The 21,282-nt window shown below is 41.9% G+C and overlaps 1 protein-coding gene across 1 annotated transcript in view; it reads right to left on the bottom strand.

The window, feature by feature from the left end:
* Positions 1-10,742: 10,742 nt before the first annotated feature.
* The window catches only part of brinp2 (bone morphogenetic protein/retinoic acid inducible neural-specific 2), a 210,646-nt gene continuing 200,106 nt past the window's right edge, over positions 10,743-21,282 (bottom strand). The window contains exons 7-9 of the mRNA XM_053438689.1: positions 17,455-17,677; positions 14,066-14,372; positions 10,743-13,162 (exon numbers count right to left, since the gene is read on the bottom strand). Coding sequence (XP_053294664.1) covers positions 12,341-13,162; positions 14,066-14,372; positions 17,455-17,677 — 1,352 coding nt within the window. The 3' untranslated portion in view covers positions 10,743-12,340. The remainder of the gene's footprint in view (positions 13,163-14,065; positions 14,373-17,454; positions 17,678-21,282) is intronic.

Raw genomic sequence — 21,282 nt, 5'->3', positions numbered from 1 at the left:
GGGCAAGACACAAACTGGTGAAAAGCAGGCAGAGTTGAGTCAAGAGTTACATGATTGAAGTCCCCCGAAATTGCAATGAAGGCCTCAGGATGTTTAGTTTGGAGCCCAGAAATAACAGAGTAGATGATGTCACACGAGATTTCGGCCGTAGCTCTTGGAGGGATGTAAACACAAACAACAATGGCGTGAGAGAAATTCCCTGGGCATGTAATACGGACGGAGGCTAACAGCTAACACTTCGATGTCCGGGCAACAGATGGTCTCTTTTACAGTCACATGCCCTGGGTTACACCACCTAATGTTAACATAAAGTACAAGCCCCCCACCTTTCCGTTTGCCACTTAGATTTGAATCTCGGTCCGCTCTCACAGTAGTGAAGCCAGGTAGCTCCACGTTGTGGTCCGGGATGTTGCTAGTTAGCCGGGTCTTCGTGAGGCACAGTAAGCTGCACTCTCTGTACAACTTCACGTTCATCACCAACGCTGCCAGCTCATCTGTCTTGTTGGCCAGCGAGTTGACATTCCCCATCACACATGAAGGAATAGCCGGTTTGAACCTCCACCGCTTCTGCAGGCGCCTCGCCTCCACCAACGTGCCAGCTCTGCTTCCGCGGTAGCGCCTCACCAGCTCCTCCGGTATGGGGTGAACTGCGCCGGCATGATTTCCTCTCCGCAGCGCGAGCAGCTGATCCCTCGTGTAAACAAAGTCCTGACTGCCCTGTTGCAGTTGATCAGTGCCTCTGAAAAGCAAGTGTAAACAATGACAAAAAAACTTAAAAAAGCTAAAAAAAGACACGAGACATTGGAGCTACGTGGAAAGACGGCCACTCGCGTCGGCGCCGGAAAGTTCATTTGTACACTGTGTCGCATGTTTATATTTCTGTTCATAGCTTTATTGTCAAGTCCTGATTTGGACCCCAAAGCAGAGACTGACATGCAGGTGATGATAAGCAAAGGTGTTTATTGCGAAAAAAAGGAAGCAATAAATTGCAGACAGTGGAGGCAGAGAGCAGGCTTGCTAGCTGGTCGAATCCTCAAAGCAGCAGGAGTGCTGAGCACGTTGAACAAACTTACTGCACAGAAGACACAACGTAGGCGAGCAGCAAGGCACACAGGATATCTGGGTAAATAAACGGAGAAGAAAAACGGTGGTGAGGAACATCCAAAAAACAAGAGCATAGAAGGTTCACAAAAAACATGCAGCACATCTAACGAACTAGACAGAAATATCTGGCAGAGCAGTGGAGTCGAGACCAGGATTTATGGGGAGGTTGCCGAGTTGAGTGGGAGCAGGTGTGCCTTGTCTGCTGCAGAGAAGGAGAAGTCAGCCACAAACCTGACCTGCAGGAGAAGAACAGAAAAGGGAGGGGGACACATAATCTTCACATTTATACTACGTTTGGTCACTGTTTTCTAAATCTCAGGGAGTGTGGTGATTTTTGTTGAATTTTGTGATACAGTGCGACATTAAAGAATAATCTTGAATGTTGGTCCATTTAATTCATGGGTTAATTATTATGTAACCCTAAAATAATCATTATTGGGCTCAGGACAAAGAATTTAACCGGAAGTGGTTAAAAATTGTTGCAGCAAAATCGGGTCAAAGTTGTAGTTCCCAGACCCAAATAATGCAGATTCAAGTGACATATTTGAGGATTGCTAAGATCTCATGCAGTCCTGTTGAAGCCACAGGTGGCTTATACAACTTATTTCATATATGCAGTAGTTGTGCCCAACATGTGAGTTGGATTCGTAAAGCTGTTGGTATTTCACTTAAATATTAGGAGCCTTTAGGGTAAAAAAAATTCTGAAACTACAGAGAAATCAATCACATACGAGAGGTGAAAGAAGTTTTCCTCTTGTGAGGTCATTAGCATCAGAGAAGTTCAATACGTAGATTATGACATTACATGTCATTTAGCTGACGCTTTTATCCAAAGCGACTTACATTTTCAGAACACTCAGCATTTATGAGGGGCCATTTAGGCCTCATTAGGTGTTTAGGTGTTTAGGTGTTCTGCCCCTCATAAATGCAGAACACTCAGCATTTATGAGGGGTCATTTAGGGGTTCAGTATCTTGCCAAGGACACTTAGGCATGCAGATGGGATAGAGTGGGATTCGAACCAGCAACCTTCTTGTTGCAGAGAACCCGCTCTATCCCCTAGGCCACGCTCTCCCGACATAACTGACATAACTTTATCATAACACTGGAGCTCTATTAGTGGGGGGGCCCTGATTGCCACTGGGTATTTTGTCCACTGGTCACTGTGTACAGTCCTCGTGGGTCTGTGTTGCTAGTAAATGGTGTATATGACCCACTTACACAGATGCTAAATGTTCCTCACATCCTGCAGAAGTGAAGACCATGTGACACCCTGCCTGATTTCACGAGGCTCATTACAGTTACAGCTGACCAACAAAGGTGACCAGGCCTATTGGGTGAGGGTCAGGACACTTTGGAACTTCTTCCATTGGGGGGGGGGGGGGGGGGGGGATCTGTTTGGTGAGCTCCTTGTCCTCTTTAAATTAACTTAAAGAAACACATCCTTATGAACTAGAAAAACTATAAAATAAAATTTTCTAAGGACTTGGGGTCTAAATTGGGCTGAAACTTCAATTTTTTAAATTGTAAACTATTGAATTATTTTTATCCAAGCTCTGATCTTACTGAGTATTTTAACTATCACACAATTCATTTAGGAGGATTAACGATCATAAATAATTTGATTTTGTTCATCTCTTTTTTTCCCCAGTGTTGTGCAATAGTAGGAGTAGAATTGACGTTGGCTAATTATTAATAATCATGAAATATGATTATTAAAATAACAATTATTTCTTAAAAATAATCAAAAATGATAAAGCTATTAATTAAGAAATGTAACACATTTAATTAGAAATGATACGGTTATCCATTAATAATTGTTAAAATAATTAATGAAAACAATAAAATTATCAATTAAGAATAATACAAATCTGTAATCATTGCTTATTGTCGCGGGGCACCACCCTGGTTACAGGGACCAACGATACAATCTATAAATATCAGTCTCATAATGATAAATGTCAAATCAATAATCTCAATATTTAATATTAATAATTATTTAATTAACAGTGAAGGCTTCTAAGTTCGAGCACAGGCAATCATAATCCAGCTGCAATCACATACATATGCACAAATAATCACAGACTACAGATACTTTAATTACAAAAGCATTTATTAAAAAGGGGAAATAAAGTTATAATGTTATTCAATGATTCATCATTTTAACAAGCTCCGATATTTCAAAGATAAACACAGCAGCAGCACTTATCACAATTCAGAAAATACATGTAAAACCGGCGGTCTACCTATGTATGTCTGTCTCGGTGTGTGTGTGTGTGTGTCTGTGTCAAAGTGTCTCTCTGTGTGTGTGTGTCTATGTGTATGCATGTGAAACAAAGTTAGTGTTATTTAATGATTCATCATTTTAACAAACTCCCATATTTCAAAGATAACAACAGCAGCCGCTTATCACAATTTAGAAAAACACATGTATTCATCTATGTGTATCTGTGTGTGTATCTGTCTGTGTCTATCAATGTGTCTCTGTGTCTGTGTGTCTGTGTGTCTGTGTGTGTGTGTGTGTGTGTGTGTGTGTGTGAGAGAGCGAGAGAGAGAGAGAGAAAAAGAAGGGGGCGTGGCGATGACGCAGTCACTTGGTGACGTCACATCTAAGATGGCGGCCGATCATGATTCGTGGAATCAAGGCCTAAAAACTCTCAAAATGGCGGATTGACTACAAAACAAGATGGCGGAGCCGTTATGAATTTAGAGCCAGAATGGGAGGAGAGGGAGAGAGGAGGCGTGGCAATAATAGATTCAAAATGGTGGTTTAACTTGCGTTATTCAAAATGGAGTCTATGTTAATGACACCATGTGGCCGGAGCTCACACTGGTGGTCGTCACATGAATTGCACCAAGGGATTTTCAGACAAAGAGAATTCTTTGTCTCTGCTTTGGCGTTCGGCCGCATGGCTTCCAGATGTGTCCGGCCTCTCTGAATATAGATTTAACTATGTTACATGAACTGTATTCTAAATACAGATCGGATGTGTGTATAGGTAGGTTTAGAAGGAGAGAGAGAGAGAGAGAGAGCATACAAGGAGAGAGCAAAGCTCTTAAAAGCACCGTCAGAGACAAGTTACATTTACTTTACCCATCAGCACCCAAGTGGCATTGTGTGCTGAGGTTTGACCGGTAAAGTCTCTTTAAAGTTGTTCAAACGGTCACAATGAGCTGGAGACGCTGCTCACGGCGCTTAAAAACTGTGGCACAAGGCCGTAACCGGAAACCGGAAGTGGCGAATCGCCGCTAAACATTAGAGACTCGGCGGTCTCATACAAAACAAATACATTCAAGTATTAAAACAATACGCTACGTATTAGATTAACATCTGCCCAGACAATAAAGCCTCTTACTGTACCACCCTCGCGGTGCGCGTCGGGCCAGTGAATCACGTGGTCTCTCAAGCGGTCTTCGGCCGCTGGACCGGACAAACAGCGGATTTTCTCGTGCTGCTTCGACGGGATGAACGACGTCCTTCCTCTTCAGGGATGTGGAGCTCGTGCTCCTCAGCGGAATGAATCTCGCGCTTCTGCAGGGGACGGCTGTGGAAGCCGTTTGTAGATCGTTGGGAAAAGAAAAAGTCCGTGGGGAACGTGAAACAGTCTGAGATTGTTCCGTGTGCAATTTCCTGTTTGGTCTTTTCAAGTTAAAAGAGCAAAAGTCCTTTTGAAAATAAAAACGTCGACTGAATAAAGAAATAAAAGAAATGAAATAAAATAACTCTGGTTGCCCCCTTTAGCCACTAAATCAGCTGGGAGGCCCCGAAGGGGGCCTGGTGTTGTCTTCAGAGCAGGGTAAAATGGCTGCGATGTTTGGGGTCTCAGTGGTTTTGTTCTACCTGAGAGGTCCTCCTCCTTGAGGAGTTGGTCATAGGATGATGCTGGCTTTAAGCCAATTGAGTGTCAGAAATGGATCTGAGTGGGCGGGGCTTGGAAATCAGCGGGGTTCCAAGGCAAACCCCAGGACATTTTTCCACCACCAGGGGGAGATTCTTGAGCCTGCAGGAGGATGTTTTCCCGCCCAAAGTTTAACAACCCTTTGTTCCTCTCGGCTCCAGTGTCTGGTGGCACCCCGCTGGGCTCTGGCCCAACACCAGTCTTAATAAAGTTTGCATGTCCTTCCAAGTGCACCTGGCATGAACAAACATGTTTCTATCTTCATTTCAAACCATATTTGAACATAGTGATTGGAAACTTTGTGTAAAACCACTTTCTAAGTCAGTGATGACTGAGTCTGGCTGCTGCCATTAGTTTATTGTCAACTAGCAAATGCAATTTCTTCAGAAACTGCAGTGAGATTGCCGGCTGCATTGCTTTATGGATGGCTGAACTGTATTGCTTCATATGTAGCTGGGAGCTAAACATCAATAATGGCTTAACTTTGGATGGAGCTGCGGTAGTTATATGAAGCAGATGGTATGGAAATAAGATCAAAATGAATTAAGGGGGTAAGATAAAGGTGATGGATGAAGGGTGTTAAAATGGGAGTTAGAGGATGAGCTCCAGTGCACAAAGAAAGTGATGAGGTTTCATTGAAGTCCGTTTGTTGCAAAACGTTAAGATTCCAGAGCTGTAAAGGAAGACCGTTACACATGGATGTGTATTAATATCAGTCTATTTGACAAACATCTACTTGATACATCCTTACCTGCGAATAAAAGTTGCCATAGTGATTGAGTCCTGTACAGGTTCTTTGTCGGTTGAGTTATGTTCTGGAAAATATAAGATTACCTGACAACAAAAAACCCAGTGTTCCCAGTGTAAAGACAGACCAACACGTCTTCACTCCACCCACTGTTAAATACTGGAACCAAAATATCCTGGATACAGATTCTTCCATTTTCCATATAGATTCAACGTCGCATTATTACACTCGTCAAACCAAATGTTAGTGTCAGCTGTCAATCATGACGTCTCAGCCTTGTGTGTGTATGTGTGTGTGTGTATATATATATATATATATATACTGTATAGCATCAAATAGCTAATTGAGTTCCAACACGACTAGTGTTATTTTATGGTGGTGTTAGAACTCAAACGTTACATAGTACAGCCTCTGAATATCTAGTGTTACACATGGGAGACCAAGGTGCCGTTGTGATTTATTTAGCAGTCTTTCATTAAATAGAGGCAGTATGGTAGGACATGCTGTAATGCTGCCAGTGCTAACAAGCAGTGTCCCACTCTGCTGAGTCTACATATTGCTGGCAAAGACGAAAAAACGTCTGCTGCGATCCTCGTGAATTTGTAATGTGACCTTGTCTATCGCCGGTCAGAGGTAATGAATGGGTTTGCTTGGCGAGACTTGGAAAGCAATACGGGGAACACATTATCTTTTTAGCCCTATAAATCCTGCCTTTCAGATTTGTCAGCCATGATGCCACTGTATCAAAAGTGGCATCACAATCAACCACCTTATGATAAGAGCAACTCAATTTGCTCCTGCCTCGCTGTCAAGGTCAACCAATCCCCGACTTTGCATTTAAATGACCACTCCGTCTGCAAACATGAATGATTTCTCTGGATGCATTGGTGATGGCGTAATTTGAAAGTAATTTCAAACCCTGAAATCCACACTTGTTATTGATGACTATGTCAAATGACTTACAAGTACACGTGCGCAGCCCGCACAGGCCCCTGAACGCACTTGCCAGTCGACTTCACCGATTCTACGTAATTAATTCAAAGTCTTGACTTTCCAAACAGCATAAATCCCCGCAGGACTTGCAGCCCAACCCCTCTCACCTTTTCCCTACCCTCCACTTTCTCTCGACCTTATCTTCCCTCCATCTCTCCCTCTATGTCATGTACTCCCTTTTCAATCACTCATTTTCTCTCTTCCACTTTCTTCCTTGGGTGAGGAGTGGGGGGGGGGCTCTGAAAGTTTGTAGTATGCAGTTTAAATAGTACTCTGATGAATCGGCTGTCTCCTATAGGCTTGAAGATTAGCCCAAGGGCAAACCCACTCCGGTTTCCTGGGTGCCATGCTGAAGATGAATAACTGTTTATTAACCCGATGCAGAGTGACTCCTTCTCTACCTCATTATGGGGTGGAAAAAAAAGAAACATGCAGGCAGCTCCAGCTGGTCACCGTAGCTCTCTGTCTCTCCTTGCATCTCCCCGACTCTGCCACTCCTCCTGTCTTCTTCTCCATTGCTCTCTTGCTTTCTCCAGCAGATAAACCAGCAGCGTGATGTAATGTGACAGTTTGCATTTGGTTCTCTTTTTTTTTTGCTCCCTGACAACCCAGGAAATTGGCTTTTCATCTTTCAAAAAAACACCGCACTCTGAATATTAGAGGGCATTCATCTTATTATGAGGGGCAGAGGGTAATTGGAAGTTTATGCTTTCATTTTATGGCAATGTACGTGGGGCTGGATTTATTAAGGCTTTTGCTGAGTGTTTTTCAGTTGTTCATTCTGTTCCAGGCCCATGCTGTATGTGTGCACCTATAGTGCACTAGGAAGAGTCAGACTTTTAACATAATTTAGCAGATGTTTGCAAAGTGCAACTCTCTCTGTATTACAAATGCTTTTAAGGGAGGACAGCAAATAATCACCGGACAAAAAGATAGGTAGCACTGATTATGTATTTTGTTGGAGTCATCTGTTTTGGCCACTCAGGGACAACTTTCAGAGAAGTTTGAAATGGCAAACTTATTAAAAAACAATTGTGTAAGAATATGAAAATGTTTTTGGGCTGATGAATGTTAGATTGAGTTTATGTGTGCACCACCACGCGACTGGTTGTGTGTGGCAGATGTGGGATGTAAGGCTCTCAGCACGCTGCTCTCTTCTCTGTTCTCTGCACCGGCTCATTTTGTTTAGTTATCCATACTCCAACACACGGCACCTTACATCATTCACACGCCTGCATCTACACTACTGATGCCACTGACTTACACCGCCCAATCTTATTGATATGTTCAGTTCATAGTTTTGCTCAAAATAAATAGAATTTTTTGGAATATTGCACCAGTTTTTGTCTTGACCCATGATTCGCGTTATGACAGATAATAATTCATTCTCTCTCAGCTCTTTGTTCCCTGTCAACCCCTGAAGGAAGGTTCCCTAATGGCCCTGTATTTGCCAGCTACTCTTAAAACTGTCACACTTGGTCGAACACGGCAGATGGACGACGTGTCGGTTCCCAAAAGTGAAGCCAAGTCATCTGGATCCCCCCCTGGTGGCTGGCTGCAGGATAGATCGTAACACAGCTTCCTCCATGTTAGCAAAAGGGACATGGGTGGAATTGAAATGTCATGTGTTTTCGGTCATTTTAGATAGTTAGAATGTATCATTCTGATGTATGTTCAAATGCAATTTTTCCAATAACTTTTTTTCTAATAAACTACTCAGATTAAAGATGGCAGTGTCAGGATCTCTGCTGCGTTGAGTGCGTGTGTGTGTGTGGCAGGTATCCACAGGGTGTAGCTGTCCCACTTCTGCACTGGACACCTGTGAAGCACTCTACTCCAGCAGTATAAATACTGCCTTCCATTTTCTGCCACTTTGTTGGTTCACCACACTGGTACTCAGGCTATGGCCGACTTTATTCAGTATTTTTTAATTCTGGAAGCCCTGTTGAATATTTCTTACTTCGGTCCTCTGTCAGTTTTTACTCACCAGCAACCCCTCCTGTCTGCCCCATAACTCACGGAAGGAATCAGTTTACATATGACGAATGTGAACGTTAGCACCGTTAATTCCAGCGAGGGTGAATGTTGCTCTCTTTATTTTTCTCATCATCATTAAGGCCATCATATGAAATACCAGGAGTGAGAGAAAATGTGTGAGTGTGGGCGCTCATACACACACACACGCATGAAGCACCTGGTGTGTGACTATGTTGAAGAACAGTGGAAAGAAACAGAATACTCAGTTTCTCTCTGGTCACAGCTGCTCAATGACCAGAAGGTTGGTTTTCAGACGGCAAGAGCAGTGATTGGTCTGCTTGGTCCGACAGACTCGCCGCCAGTTCTGAATTGAGTTGAAGGAATGAACGTGGATAACTTCTTTCTTTTTTTGTTGCAGTTCTTCAAGGAATAGTATTTGCTCTTCATCATCAGCTCCAACTCCAACATGCTCCGCTTCGTAACACTCGCCAAGCGAACAGAGACGCTGGACAATTTGTAAAAATGCAGACTCCAGAAACTCTACCGCTATTAGCATTTCGGCGGCGTAACTGCAGCGAGACTCACGCACAACTTTGAATTCTCGACCCCAAGCGGAGGCTGCATGTGCACCTATGACGTAGCTTCCACGCAGAAGCATGGCCAATTTTCTGATGGCACATCGGACAACTAGAAGGTTGACGTGAAGAAAAAATATGAATTAGCCTTTACTCTGATTGCTGTGGCCATCTAATACTGGGTTGCAATTATTACAAGATTGGGTGCTTTGAGATAACAATGACATTAATTCCCCAGTTGGATTCCATGAAACCATTGCAGAAGAAATGTATCTGCAGCAGGAGGTTTGGTTCCAACCCGGCCCTTTGCTTTGCCTGGTCGCTCCCTCTATCTAATCCAAAATTCTTTCCTTTTAAATAAAAGGCAATAATGCCTAAAATATTGTTAGAAATGGGAAAATGACATTTTATATTTGTTTAATGTTGATCTTTTTACAAAAACATGATATTTGTCCTCGCATTGAGAAACTTTAGGGGATGGAATTTGTAAAATAAAGTGCTTGTACAAGTTCAAACAACAACATCAGGTAACTGGCATTCTGCTGTTTGTGTCTGATAGGCAGAGCCTATTAGGCTGACATGCAGTTATTAGCCTGTTGTTGAGTTTTTACCTTGTGATCATGCCCTCATATCCCTTAAGCATCATCATCCGGAGGATTTCTACCAAAGTACAGTTTCCTATTTTATTTGGGAAATCAAACTTAAAAAAACGTTAATACAGTGGGTCATGACCCTCCACATGTCTACCAATAGAGTTCATGGGGAGAGTCAACTGGCCACACCAAAATAAAATTATATTTCACATTCAATGGTCTTACCTTCATGAAGTCTATATTTGTTGAAACTGTTAAATAAATGTGTGGATTCAACTTTATATTCTGTATAACACAAAACAAGTCAGTAGCCTCAGAAGTCTTAGCAAGATGAACACAATAAACAAGATACTGAGTGTAACTAGGTAACGAGTACGTAATGTTCTTTTGATAAAGACAACTTTAAGATACAACTATTTACAACATAACACATGGTTATACATTGTGAAAAGGGGCCCTAAGGACATTTCTAGGCATTATGTCCTTATGGCCCTTTTTCACAGTTTGAAATTGTAAAAAATATAATTTCAGATCTTGTTTTTCATAGCTGTGACAGAAATTCTGACACAAAATAAATTAGTGCGAAGAGTGACAGTTTATGTTAATTAATTTCACATTCTGGGCCTGGAGTTTTTTTTTTGGGTGATTTATTTTCTCTATCATTAAAACATAATTTGTACTTGATAATTTTGCTTCTGATTAGAGCATTTTTTCTTCTTTTTTTCCCTCAGAACATCAGCACCTCTACCTCCTGTGTACATTTGTGCTGCACCATTTTGTCAGCAAATCAGTGTGGAGTGATGTGTTGCATGGCAAAGACAGTGGAGGGATTTGTCAACACTTCAAAGACAACCTGTGCTGTAATATATTTATCAACATGTTATGCAATGTACATGTTACAAGGAGAACAGAAAGCTAGTATTGAAACAAGGAGAAGGATGCCAGTTAGGTAAACCACCGTGTATTTACTTAAGCAAGCTGAGCACAGAAGAACACCTGAAAATGACAATGACAAGGTTTACTGACTTTTAGTGAGAAATTAGTGACGTTAATGTAAAATCATATCAAGTTCTTGAGCTCTCAAGGTAACAGGCCTATCATCACTGCCCTGCAGAAATCAAAGTTAGTCCATTCGCCGTGGTAACTGGTAGCTGACAACGGACCCACGTGTGAAAAGAAAACGGAAAAAAAATAATTTTCTTAGACCTGAGACTAAACCAAACAATTTGACTTTTTTTATAAATTCCATCAGAATTGTCTAATTGGAGAAAGAAGGATTTTGCAGAACAATAACAGTAATCGTAAGTACTGGTGTGCAATGTGTGATAGTGACTCAATAAGTTTCACAACACCAAATCATAACAAGTATCTGCAAAAAGTGTGACTGGCATTTACATGGGAAAGTTACAATACCACATAGCCTGAAGAACGTCTGCTGTTCTTTCTTGGTAGGAATACTGAGATATAAAAAGCAATACAGCCTCCGCCGAGAACCAAACACAAAAACCAGATGTGCTTCTTATCGTAACATTGAATTTCCATATAAGGCATGAATTTGTTTTTGTTATAAACATTTTTTTGGTCTTTGCACTCGGTTATCTAAAAAGCAATGTGCACTTGTCCACACTCAGGGTTAGATGGAGCTTTATTTACAGCGTTTTATCTGCCGACCTTTTTGTCACCACATCAGAAGACTTCGTGATGATTTTCTGCTAAAAAAAGAACTGATCGTTTAGGATACTTTGCCATCCAGTTTTCTGATGTGTTCACCTTCTTTTGGTACAGACACACCACCAAGGACACAACATCACTAACTGGCTTCTCACTCAAATGCCAGATTAAAACGGAAAGCAAGGATTAAAAAGAAATATTCTAAGACAGTAACAGGTTCAGGATTATCAAATTTTTAACTGTTAAGCATAACATAACTCATTCAACACATATATGATATTATTCCATTTCCGCTTCCCCAAGATTGTTCTTTAGCCAAAGAAAATAGGCGTAGAAAAGGGGAAATCTTCTTCCACTGACCCCTTTTGAGTTCTTCTTTGTATCTGAAAATCAGCTTCATCTTTGAAAGGCAGAGGTCTAAGGTATATATAATGACATCGGCTCTCTGAGGTTACAATCGACCTAACCTGCCAACGTTTGGGAGTCTCTTCAATCAGTCGCTGTGGTCACCAAAATCAGGGCAGACATGGCAAACGTAAACCTCCAGGCATCAGCTGTTCTCCACCAAAAATGAATAATAAAAATGGGACCAGAAAACCAACCAGGAGTGGCCGCAGGAAAAGCCAAGTCCCCCTTTAGAGTCGGGTGTTAATCAAGAGGACTTGGATCCAAAAAGCCAACATGGAGGGACCTCCCCTTCTCAGGTTGGGTTTGCCCCTGAAGCAGCAACTCAGTCTTGTTGTGTTATTCCTGGACTTGAATCTTGTCATCAGTGAGACAGCTAGCTGCACAGCTGGGCCAGCTCGGGTTCAGGAGAAGCATTCGGAAGCTTGGAGTTGAAAATCTGCAGAGCGTCCTTGATGCGAGCCACCTCACCGGCCGACATCTTCAGCCGGTGGCGCAACAAGCAAGAAAACAGGTCCAGTGGCTGCGGGGCTGGGGGAGAAAGTCGGTTAACCCGATCTCTCATCTCCAACAACATCAGGAAGGCGGCATCCTGTGTACCCTGCGTGTAGGGATAGTCCAGCTGGAGAATCAGATCCTTGATGCCCTCAGGGTCAAAGTGCAGGCTGTATCCAAAGACCTTCAGCGTGTTGATCTTCATGTACCCCAGGTTGGACGTCTGGTCATCTAAGTCCAACGGTTCGTAGAAGAGCGTTTCATTCACTGTTGGATCATCCGTGACAATGCGGCTTCGCAGGTAGATGTGAACCGTTTCAAAGAAGGACTTCCATGTGTTGCCCAGAGACAGTGTCCAGTTGTAACACTGTGCCGTGACAACGGCGTCCAGTCGAGTTCTCTCCCAGTCAGGGAAGTCAGGCTGGTTCACTGGCATGAACCAGCTCTCTGAGTGACTCCCACCAAAAGGATTCACGTAAATCGCAGGCACGGGCTCCAGGGTAGAATTCTTAGTCGAGCATATCTGGAAAGAAATGCCCATCAGCATGTGAATGAGATTAGACTTATTCTTGTTGCTCTTGAGTGTCAACAACATCCTCTTCCTCCAGGCAGGATTGAACCAACTTCCAAGACGGACATCATTGCTGATGTAGATGGCATGGACCTCTATTCTGCTGTCCAGTCGCTGAAGCAGGTACTTCACCTGAAGAGAGATAAATACAGATCCACAGGTAAGATTAGATCAACTCCTGCACATTTTAATATTACACTTTTATTTAGTCTTTGGACTATTTGTACTTTAGGCTTAGCTATCCAATAGGATACAAACACCTACATGTAACATAGAGAGTGACAGCAATTCTCGTCATTCATGGATGTGCTATTAGAATGGGTGACGCAATTAGAGGAAGTAATGCTGAGATGCTGTGGGAGACATCGTCAGACTTTGGGGAGCAGTGAGAATTACTCATGTTACTCTGTTAGCTTTGAATTGTTGGACCTTCTCGTCTCCTTGATCCATCAAGTCTACACTGAAATGACTTTACCAGTTTCCAGAAAACTTCCATAACAATATACACTTCCTGCACTTTATAAAAAAGGAGAAGAGAATAATGAAAGGTATTTAATCCATATCTGTTTAGTTCAACTTTTGTAAGAAGCTTCTTTCACACATACTGCACACACAGTAAAATTGATTCAGAGCGAGATCTGTATTTGTCTCTAATACTTCAAGTATTTGCCTGAACTCGTTCTGTTGTGTACATTGTATGCATCTGGCTTTGACTATTAACTTATGCACTGACTTTTGCATACTTAGAATGTTTTGAGTCTGAGAAGGGAGAAAATAATGAAAGCGATAAATACTGTAAATACGTTTGATTTATAGGCTCACTTTACAAAACCATATTTCATGTTTGTATTTGTCAGAGATTGGAAAATGTTTGCAGCATTCTAGCATCCATGTATAAATAAACCATTTGTGGTGCTCTCATATTTGTTGTTATTCAACTTTTCCCCATTATCTTTAGGGTAATCAGGTAATGTAACATGCGGTCCAAAGAGGTTTGAGGACCAATGGAATACAAATATTAGAAACTCCAGGAACCTCAGCATCAGGCATGTCCAGGTCCAAGTTCAGATAGTGGTCCAGGGATGCCGCAATGCTCGGGTGGCAGGAACCAAGATGGAGGAAGTTGCCATGGTGACAGGCTCCACAGCGGGTCGCATTATCAGTGGCACAGGAGGAGCAGGAGGTGGGTGATGTGCCCACGATGCAGGGGATGGCTTCCTGGCAGGTGGGCTGCTCCACAGGGCAGCTGCAGCGCTTCACCTCCTCAGAGAAGGAGCCCAGCACTCCGTGCTCATTGCAGTACAACAGAGACTGAGCCTTGTTCAGCCAAAACCCTGTGGACCTGCAGAGGAGACAGAGAAAAGAACAACACTGCAGCTTTGTATCAGGTTAAATATGAATAGTTGTAGGTAACAAGTAACATAACACTACTAAAACGACTCCTGACAACTGTGTGCAGTTGAGTGTGGACACAAGTGTTTCCCTGTCTCACCCTGATGTGATGTCAGGACTTATGCATATAACTTCAGGTAGGTCATCTGCTAGTAGCAACCACAACTGGCAAGGTCGGCAGGTGTAGTTTAACCGAATATGTGACAACCCGATGAGTCCGACCTGTCACTAAATCAAAATTGACAGGCATATTTTATCTTAATTCATGCTCTAGGTCTTACTAAGGCCAACCAATATATATAAAGTAAACAAATAACTCATACTTTTGTGAAGTACATATATCTTATATATTATATAATATAACTGCTTATATAAAAATAATATTAGTCATCTCTGAGTGCGTTGCCTCATCTTACAGTGATTGGAAAGTTAAAGAGACCTTATCAAGGAGCTGATTTAGAGTAAATAAGGTTAATCAGTTGAGAAATTAATCAGAATCAATTGATTTAATTTTCTTCAATCTTGGATGCTGACTTATGGAATATTTTAAATGACAAACAAATCTAACCAAGAAATAAGGTGAATTATGAAATGGTATAGAAGTAGGAATTTTTTGACAGATATCTCTGTCAAAATGAACAACCAGCCATTCAGTCAGAGCATGAGGTTGGGGCTGTGGGTGGAGCTCATCACAGCCTGACACGAGTTGATGGCAGCCATGTCAGGCAGCGTCTTTTGTTCAAACGTTTTCTGGATGGCCGGTCAGATGCCATGGGTTGAACATTAAGTTTCCTCTACGATTGACTGGCTGCAGGTTTAGGTGGTGGTAGGTGCCTCAGGAGGCTCCAAAAACTGACAGCGGTACCCTATTGGCTGAATTCTCAGTATGTGTTCTGTAGCTATCTCTGAATTCAAAACGTCAGGATTCAGATCTAACACTATTCAACTATTATATTTATTATTATTGACTGGTGCTGCTACCATTATTAATATCATTTCATTTAAAGTATTACTCTGTCATTTCATTTTAACAATCAGTTTGACAGTTAGAGGAGTGGCTGTTTAGTTTGACTGCATTAGAGATGAAACTGCAGAAATACATAAATTACCATACAATTAGGTACAGCAACAAGTTCAGAGTAAAAATTGGCTCTGCAGAGATTCTATCCCAGCGCTACGTTCAAGAATCCTCACACAACATTGCCCAAATACTCCAAGAATCCCCTTCCCCTCCCCAGGCCTTTGTAAATGGACCAAAATGAATGATGATAAAACAAATAGGTTTGAGCCGGAAAAAGCAGTGAGCTTTCAGCCGAGCAGCCCAAACTGGCTGTAACTGATGTGCAGGGGGTTAAGCTTCTGACTGACAGGGGTGAGACACAGAGAGAGAGCAAAGTGACACAAAGGTAGCTAAGGGCGAGAAATAGAGACGGAAAGCACTTGAGTGCAAGAGAGGGGGGGAAATGGAGTGATGGGAAGAGGAACAGGACTGTCAGGGAAATTAAAGTCCTCTGTAAACAAGTGCCGAGCTGTGAGTCCAGGGAAGAACTTGATTACAGCGTGCCACAATAGTACGTCCCTCCCCCCACAATGGTCTCCACAACCAGTAACGAGAGCCTTCAACTCCCTTTTCTCTCTCTCTCTCTCTCTCTATGTCACCATCATATCATCCCATTTATCTGTTTACCACATTGGTGAGCCTTTCCCTCCCCATCGGTGAAGGTTAGAGCTGAACTTGGGGCTCAGTCTGTAAACTATGATTGACATTTGCAGTGGACAGCATGGATTAAAACGTTTCTATCCCTTTTAAATAAGTCTGGTCAACCTGGGGGATGCCTGCCTTAATGATCACAACAATATTAGACAGTGAAAATGATCTACATACATATTTTCAACACCTGTACCTAATGTACCCTGCCAAATTATATCTATTTAGTTTATACTTGATATTGTCAGTGTCTCTCATCTGCTTCATTCTCTGCATTGATGTGTTTTACAATCGATACTCTTTGGTCACACATATATTTAGAAGTGAGCAAACTAAATAGAATCCAACAAAATGATACTGGTCTCTGATGTTTCAAAGAACAGTTGAAAGAAACTGAGAGAAAACCTTCCTTTTAACCATTAACATGCCCTTTGAGATGATCCCTAACTTCTGTTTGTCACCTTCATGATTTCAACATGTCTGTGCTCATCATAGAGACTCAGCTGCTCGTGTGCCTACCAGACATGGATCACACATTACATTGAGTTTTGAGTCTCTGCACTGGCTGCCTGTCTGCTTCACGATTGATTTTAAAATCCTTTTATTGCTTTATAAAGCTCTTAATGGTACTGGTCCTTCCTTTTTATCAGATGCTTTTACCCTGTGAACCTTCCAGAAGCCCCAGGTCTTTTTGAAGTGGCCTTTTAATTACATCCAAAGTCAGAACAAAAACCCACAGTGAGGCTTCTTTTTATTGCTCTGGTCCACGACTCTGACGCAATCTCCCTGAAGACCTGAGGGCGACAGGGGACATTTTCTAAAGCAAACCAATGACCTACCCTTTTAGTCTGGCTATAAATTCATTTAAAATGTTATTTTTTCTCATCTAATTACCTACTTTTATTTATGGTTATACTTATACCTCAAAGCATCCTCAAACTTTTGTGGTCTATTATACAAATGTTGCAAGATACAGCTGCGGCTCCTACTTTATGTCCATCATTTTAACCCAGTAAGATATTTGTTGGTGTATAATCTGTTGACAGCAGAGACGAGCTAAAGCGGAAACAGCTGAATTCACAATGCCAGTTTCGGGGCCTCGTGTGTCCCACCATCTTGAATGTATAACTTCTGTTAAATTTTCAGCTGGGCTCGATCCAGACAGTAGCTGCGGGCTTTTCCTAGCGTGCCCCACTCTAGGCAAACTGTAAGAGAGCCTGCAGCTGTGGTGAATCCACACAGAGCAGCCAGCTAAACTTCCTGTAATGAGTAATTACGCCTCCTTCATTGGTTTGTTTTCTGTCAGTGTGTCCCGGTGGGCTACCTCTCTCGGGGCAGGCTGATTCGAGGTTGCTTGGGGCAACGTTTGCTCAGGGTGAACAGTTTCCTGATGATCTTCTGGGCCTTTCCCAGGACCAGCGCTGTGCTGGACTCCAGCTGGGCGTAGCGCTTCTGCAGGGACAAGTCAGTCGACCAGAGCTTGGCAATCATGGACACGTTCATGAACCGGTCGGTGGGCAGGCGCTTCAGGAAGGCTTTGAACTCATCTGCAAGGAGTGTAATGGGCACAGGGATAGGGTACGTGGAGAAAGAGGGGGGGAAAAAGAACAAAATTAGATGCTGTCAAGTAATTTAAATGTTAACTATGCCCTTTTGAGCATTGCAAACCTATTCACCACATGCCATTTTATCCCTGGTGGCATGCGTAGATAATGACTGAGGAACTGGGGGAGTTTCATGTGTAATTAGAATAGAGACAAAAAGCTGTTATGTTCAAATGAATTGCCATCGCAAAGGAAACACCTGTGCCTCAATCTGCCGTTATACTCACCTCACCATTAGAGGCTCATCATATTCACATTGGCAGCTTTGCTACTTAGCAACTCTCACCATCTGACAATCTGGCATTTGGTCTCACGTATACAGATGCCCATTTTCATATATATTGTATTTCTTTCTTTACAAGCCCAAATAAGTTATGGGAAAAACCATAATCACAAGTTTAAGAGAACATTTAAAGCTTCTCTCCTTTTCCCTCTCCTCAGTGCACGCACACACTCACACCTTTTACATCCTCGCACACCCTCCTTTTGCTTTCTCATTAAACTCTGAATACTTCAGCACTTCAGCCTCACTTCCTCACATCATTATCATATTGATTCTTACACTGCTGCTCAGTAATGATTGCTATTCATTATATTAGAGTTAATGGTTTTATAAATGGTTTCTCAGGAACATACTGTTGTCCTGTCTGATTCCGCTTCAATATGCACCGATGCCCCCCATCGCTGTCGCTATATTATTTTATCATCGGTGGTATAAAAGTAGTTGTAATGGAATTAGAACTACATTTCAACACCAACAACATAACAGGAATTCCCAATTATTTTTGATAATTTGAATTATTAATTCCTATTCTAAAATTAACGGTTAATTATTTGTGACTATAACAATAAATTAGATGATATACCTAATTTATCAATTCAGCCGTTCCCTTTCATGCCAACATTAATTTCATTTCTAAAAGTGAGTCAAACCCATTAAAGCCTAGTTTGGACATAAAAAGTTAAAAGTTCAATACGTATTGTCAGAGGAAATAAAAAAAAAAGTAGAAATTTAAAAATCTATTAAAAACAAAAGTCTTCTGGTCTCTTGACTGTTAGACAATATTATCTCATCATAACAGTCAAACTGTTGTTAAAGTACATGCTTGTAAGTAAGACTGATAATTACACTGAAAATTTTGAAAAAACTAAATTAATGTTGCACTCTTGCAAATTACTGTTATATCTATACAGTAAGGAGAGTCGCACGAAACATTAAGAAGAAATTAAAGATTAAAAGTCACATCAATCCTGAAGTCATCATATCTTATATTAGGTCAGCTTCTGACTTATCCGACAGTTCATTGAGCTTTAAAAATGTCTGTGTATGTCCCTTGGGATTGAGCAGCTACACAACTACAGAGGCGTACCTGTTTATCTGGAGTAGCTACACACTTACAAGTGGATCGACCCTTCTTAGAATGATGTAAGAGCGCTCCCGAGTTAAAATAATGGATGTTGGTTTTCTGTCCGCCCCATTCTGCTGACTGAACAGTGCCATATGTTACATTTCCAATACTCATTTCCCCGACAATGCAGCCTATAGCATCTTGTCATTAGACAGTTCCTGCCTGGAAAATGTCCACATCTGCGATTCCATTCAGGGTTTCTGTTACAAATGGGCACCACTTTGAGATAAAGCTGATAAGGGTATTTTCGAAAGCTCCTTAACTCCAGAGCCAAATATATTATGTGCTGATTTTCACGCGCACTGCCCGCTCCCAACTATAACATATGTATATACAAAATTACCTTCATATCTTTATATGGCCCCTATAACAATATATTTTAGATTGTGAGGCACCTGGATTCTCTCTCCATATCCTGAGATCATGTGAGAATCTGGCTGGGTTTCAAGCTTTGCATTTGTGGTCGAACCACATTGACCAGTCAGTACAACTACTCTGCTACGAGTGATTGTGATGACAGTCTGTGGTAGGGACAGTGACAGTTAATTGGATTTGTTCAAGTTAGGCTGTTACAGGCAGAGGTCTCATCCAATCACCTGCCACGATTTTTGACGGTGCCTGTCCCTTTCAAGGCAGTTTCCCAGGACATCTTCCCTTGTGATTCTGTGTAACAAACAATCAGGTAATAAGATCCTCTCATGTCAGTAGCCTTGAGGAGATAAAGATATAAGTTGATAAGTCCTGACTGAGAGTAAGCACAGTATATAACAAATTAACTGGGATTCAAGTCTCTCATTTCCCAGTTCAATTGAATGAGTGTTATGTTGAAAACAGTGGGGGAGTTGCTCTACAGTTGCTCCTCCTACAGGGTGGCAAGAGAGCCAGAGGAACTCTTTACCTTTACAAGTGAAGTGTGGCTGAAACAGAAACTTGGAAGTGTTTAAGGATTAGCATCAGTATTACCTCTTTTTATAACTTCATAGAAGAGTTAAGGTACTGCACAATTAAATAAATGATTTAAGTAATCAATTTCATTCATTCTTATATAGTTTTAGTCCATAGGCTGAAGCCAAGGCTGTAGCAGTGCATTGAACTGAGCAAGAATGCTTTATATATGAATTAATTAAACTATTTGTAACATGACACTTGGTTAAAGGAAGTTTGTAATGTTTGCATTATCAAAAAATATGGAACAACAGCTTTTAAGTCATTACACTTCCAGCATATTGGGCATGCACCAGGCCTTCCTTTGTTTCTGACTGAAACATGATGAGCAACAATTAGAAAAGGACACTTAAGGATAATTTAAACATATGGTTTTTGTTTTGCCACTGTGCATACTTTCAGCATTAGCTTTAAAGGCAAGTGTAAACTCCCTGGTATTAACAAAAGAGCCACGAGCTATAATTCAAGGAGACATGCCTGGCTTTACTCGCCTCATGCTATTATGAATAAAAGCTGAGTTTTCCCTGATGGGTACTTTAGGCAGAACAGCTCCTACTTTGCTGTAGCAGACACGTGGAGATGTACTACTACCCCAGCCAAAATGAGGAAAGAAACTCAAGTAGTGTGGTTATCATTTCACCCGTGTGTATGTGTAACAGTGGAATCTCCAAAAAAAAAAAAAAACAAAGACAAGAAACTACTGGAATACATTATACTGAGAATAGAGTTGGCACAGAAGACACAGCTCGAAAAACTGCGTCAGGTTTGCCAGGAGCCCTCCGTTGTGAAGATCATTTTAGTTCCATTATGAACCAGTGGGCAAATATAATGCCAGTGTGAAGCCTCTGGGAAACTAAACCTATTATTTCCTTTCCTCCTAAAGCCAGATAAGGAGACCTTTTAGGATTGTTGGTCTGCTGCTGAATGGTATTCCCATGTGCTGTTGTTGGCAGAGAGACAGCAAGGAGGCCTGGAGCCAAGCCGACCTGAGCTGAGCCCAACTGACAAGACTCGAGCCTACTACAGCGCTCAGTGATCCCAGATGACACAATTGTCCGTCTCTCTCCATCCTTCTCTCCGTGTATGTCAGCTGCTTTCTCTCAGTGTGATCTTTCTCTTCTGGACTAGCGAGTCGGGGCTGGCCTCGTTGGCTCTCTCTCGGGTTTTGTGTGTCTCCGTGTGTTCCTGTCTGTC

Source organism: Pleuronectes platessa, chromosome 13, assembly GCF_947347685.1.
Source record: "Pleuronectes platessa chromosome 13, fPlePla1.1, whole genome shotgun sequence".
Lineage (NCBI taxonomy): Eukaryota > Metazoa > Chordata > Actinopteri > Pleuronectiformes > Pleuronectidae > Pleuronectes > Pleuronectes platessa.
Note: the sequence above shows the minus strand (reverse complement) of the source record. Positions and strands in the feature narration are given on the sequence as shown.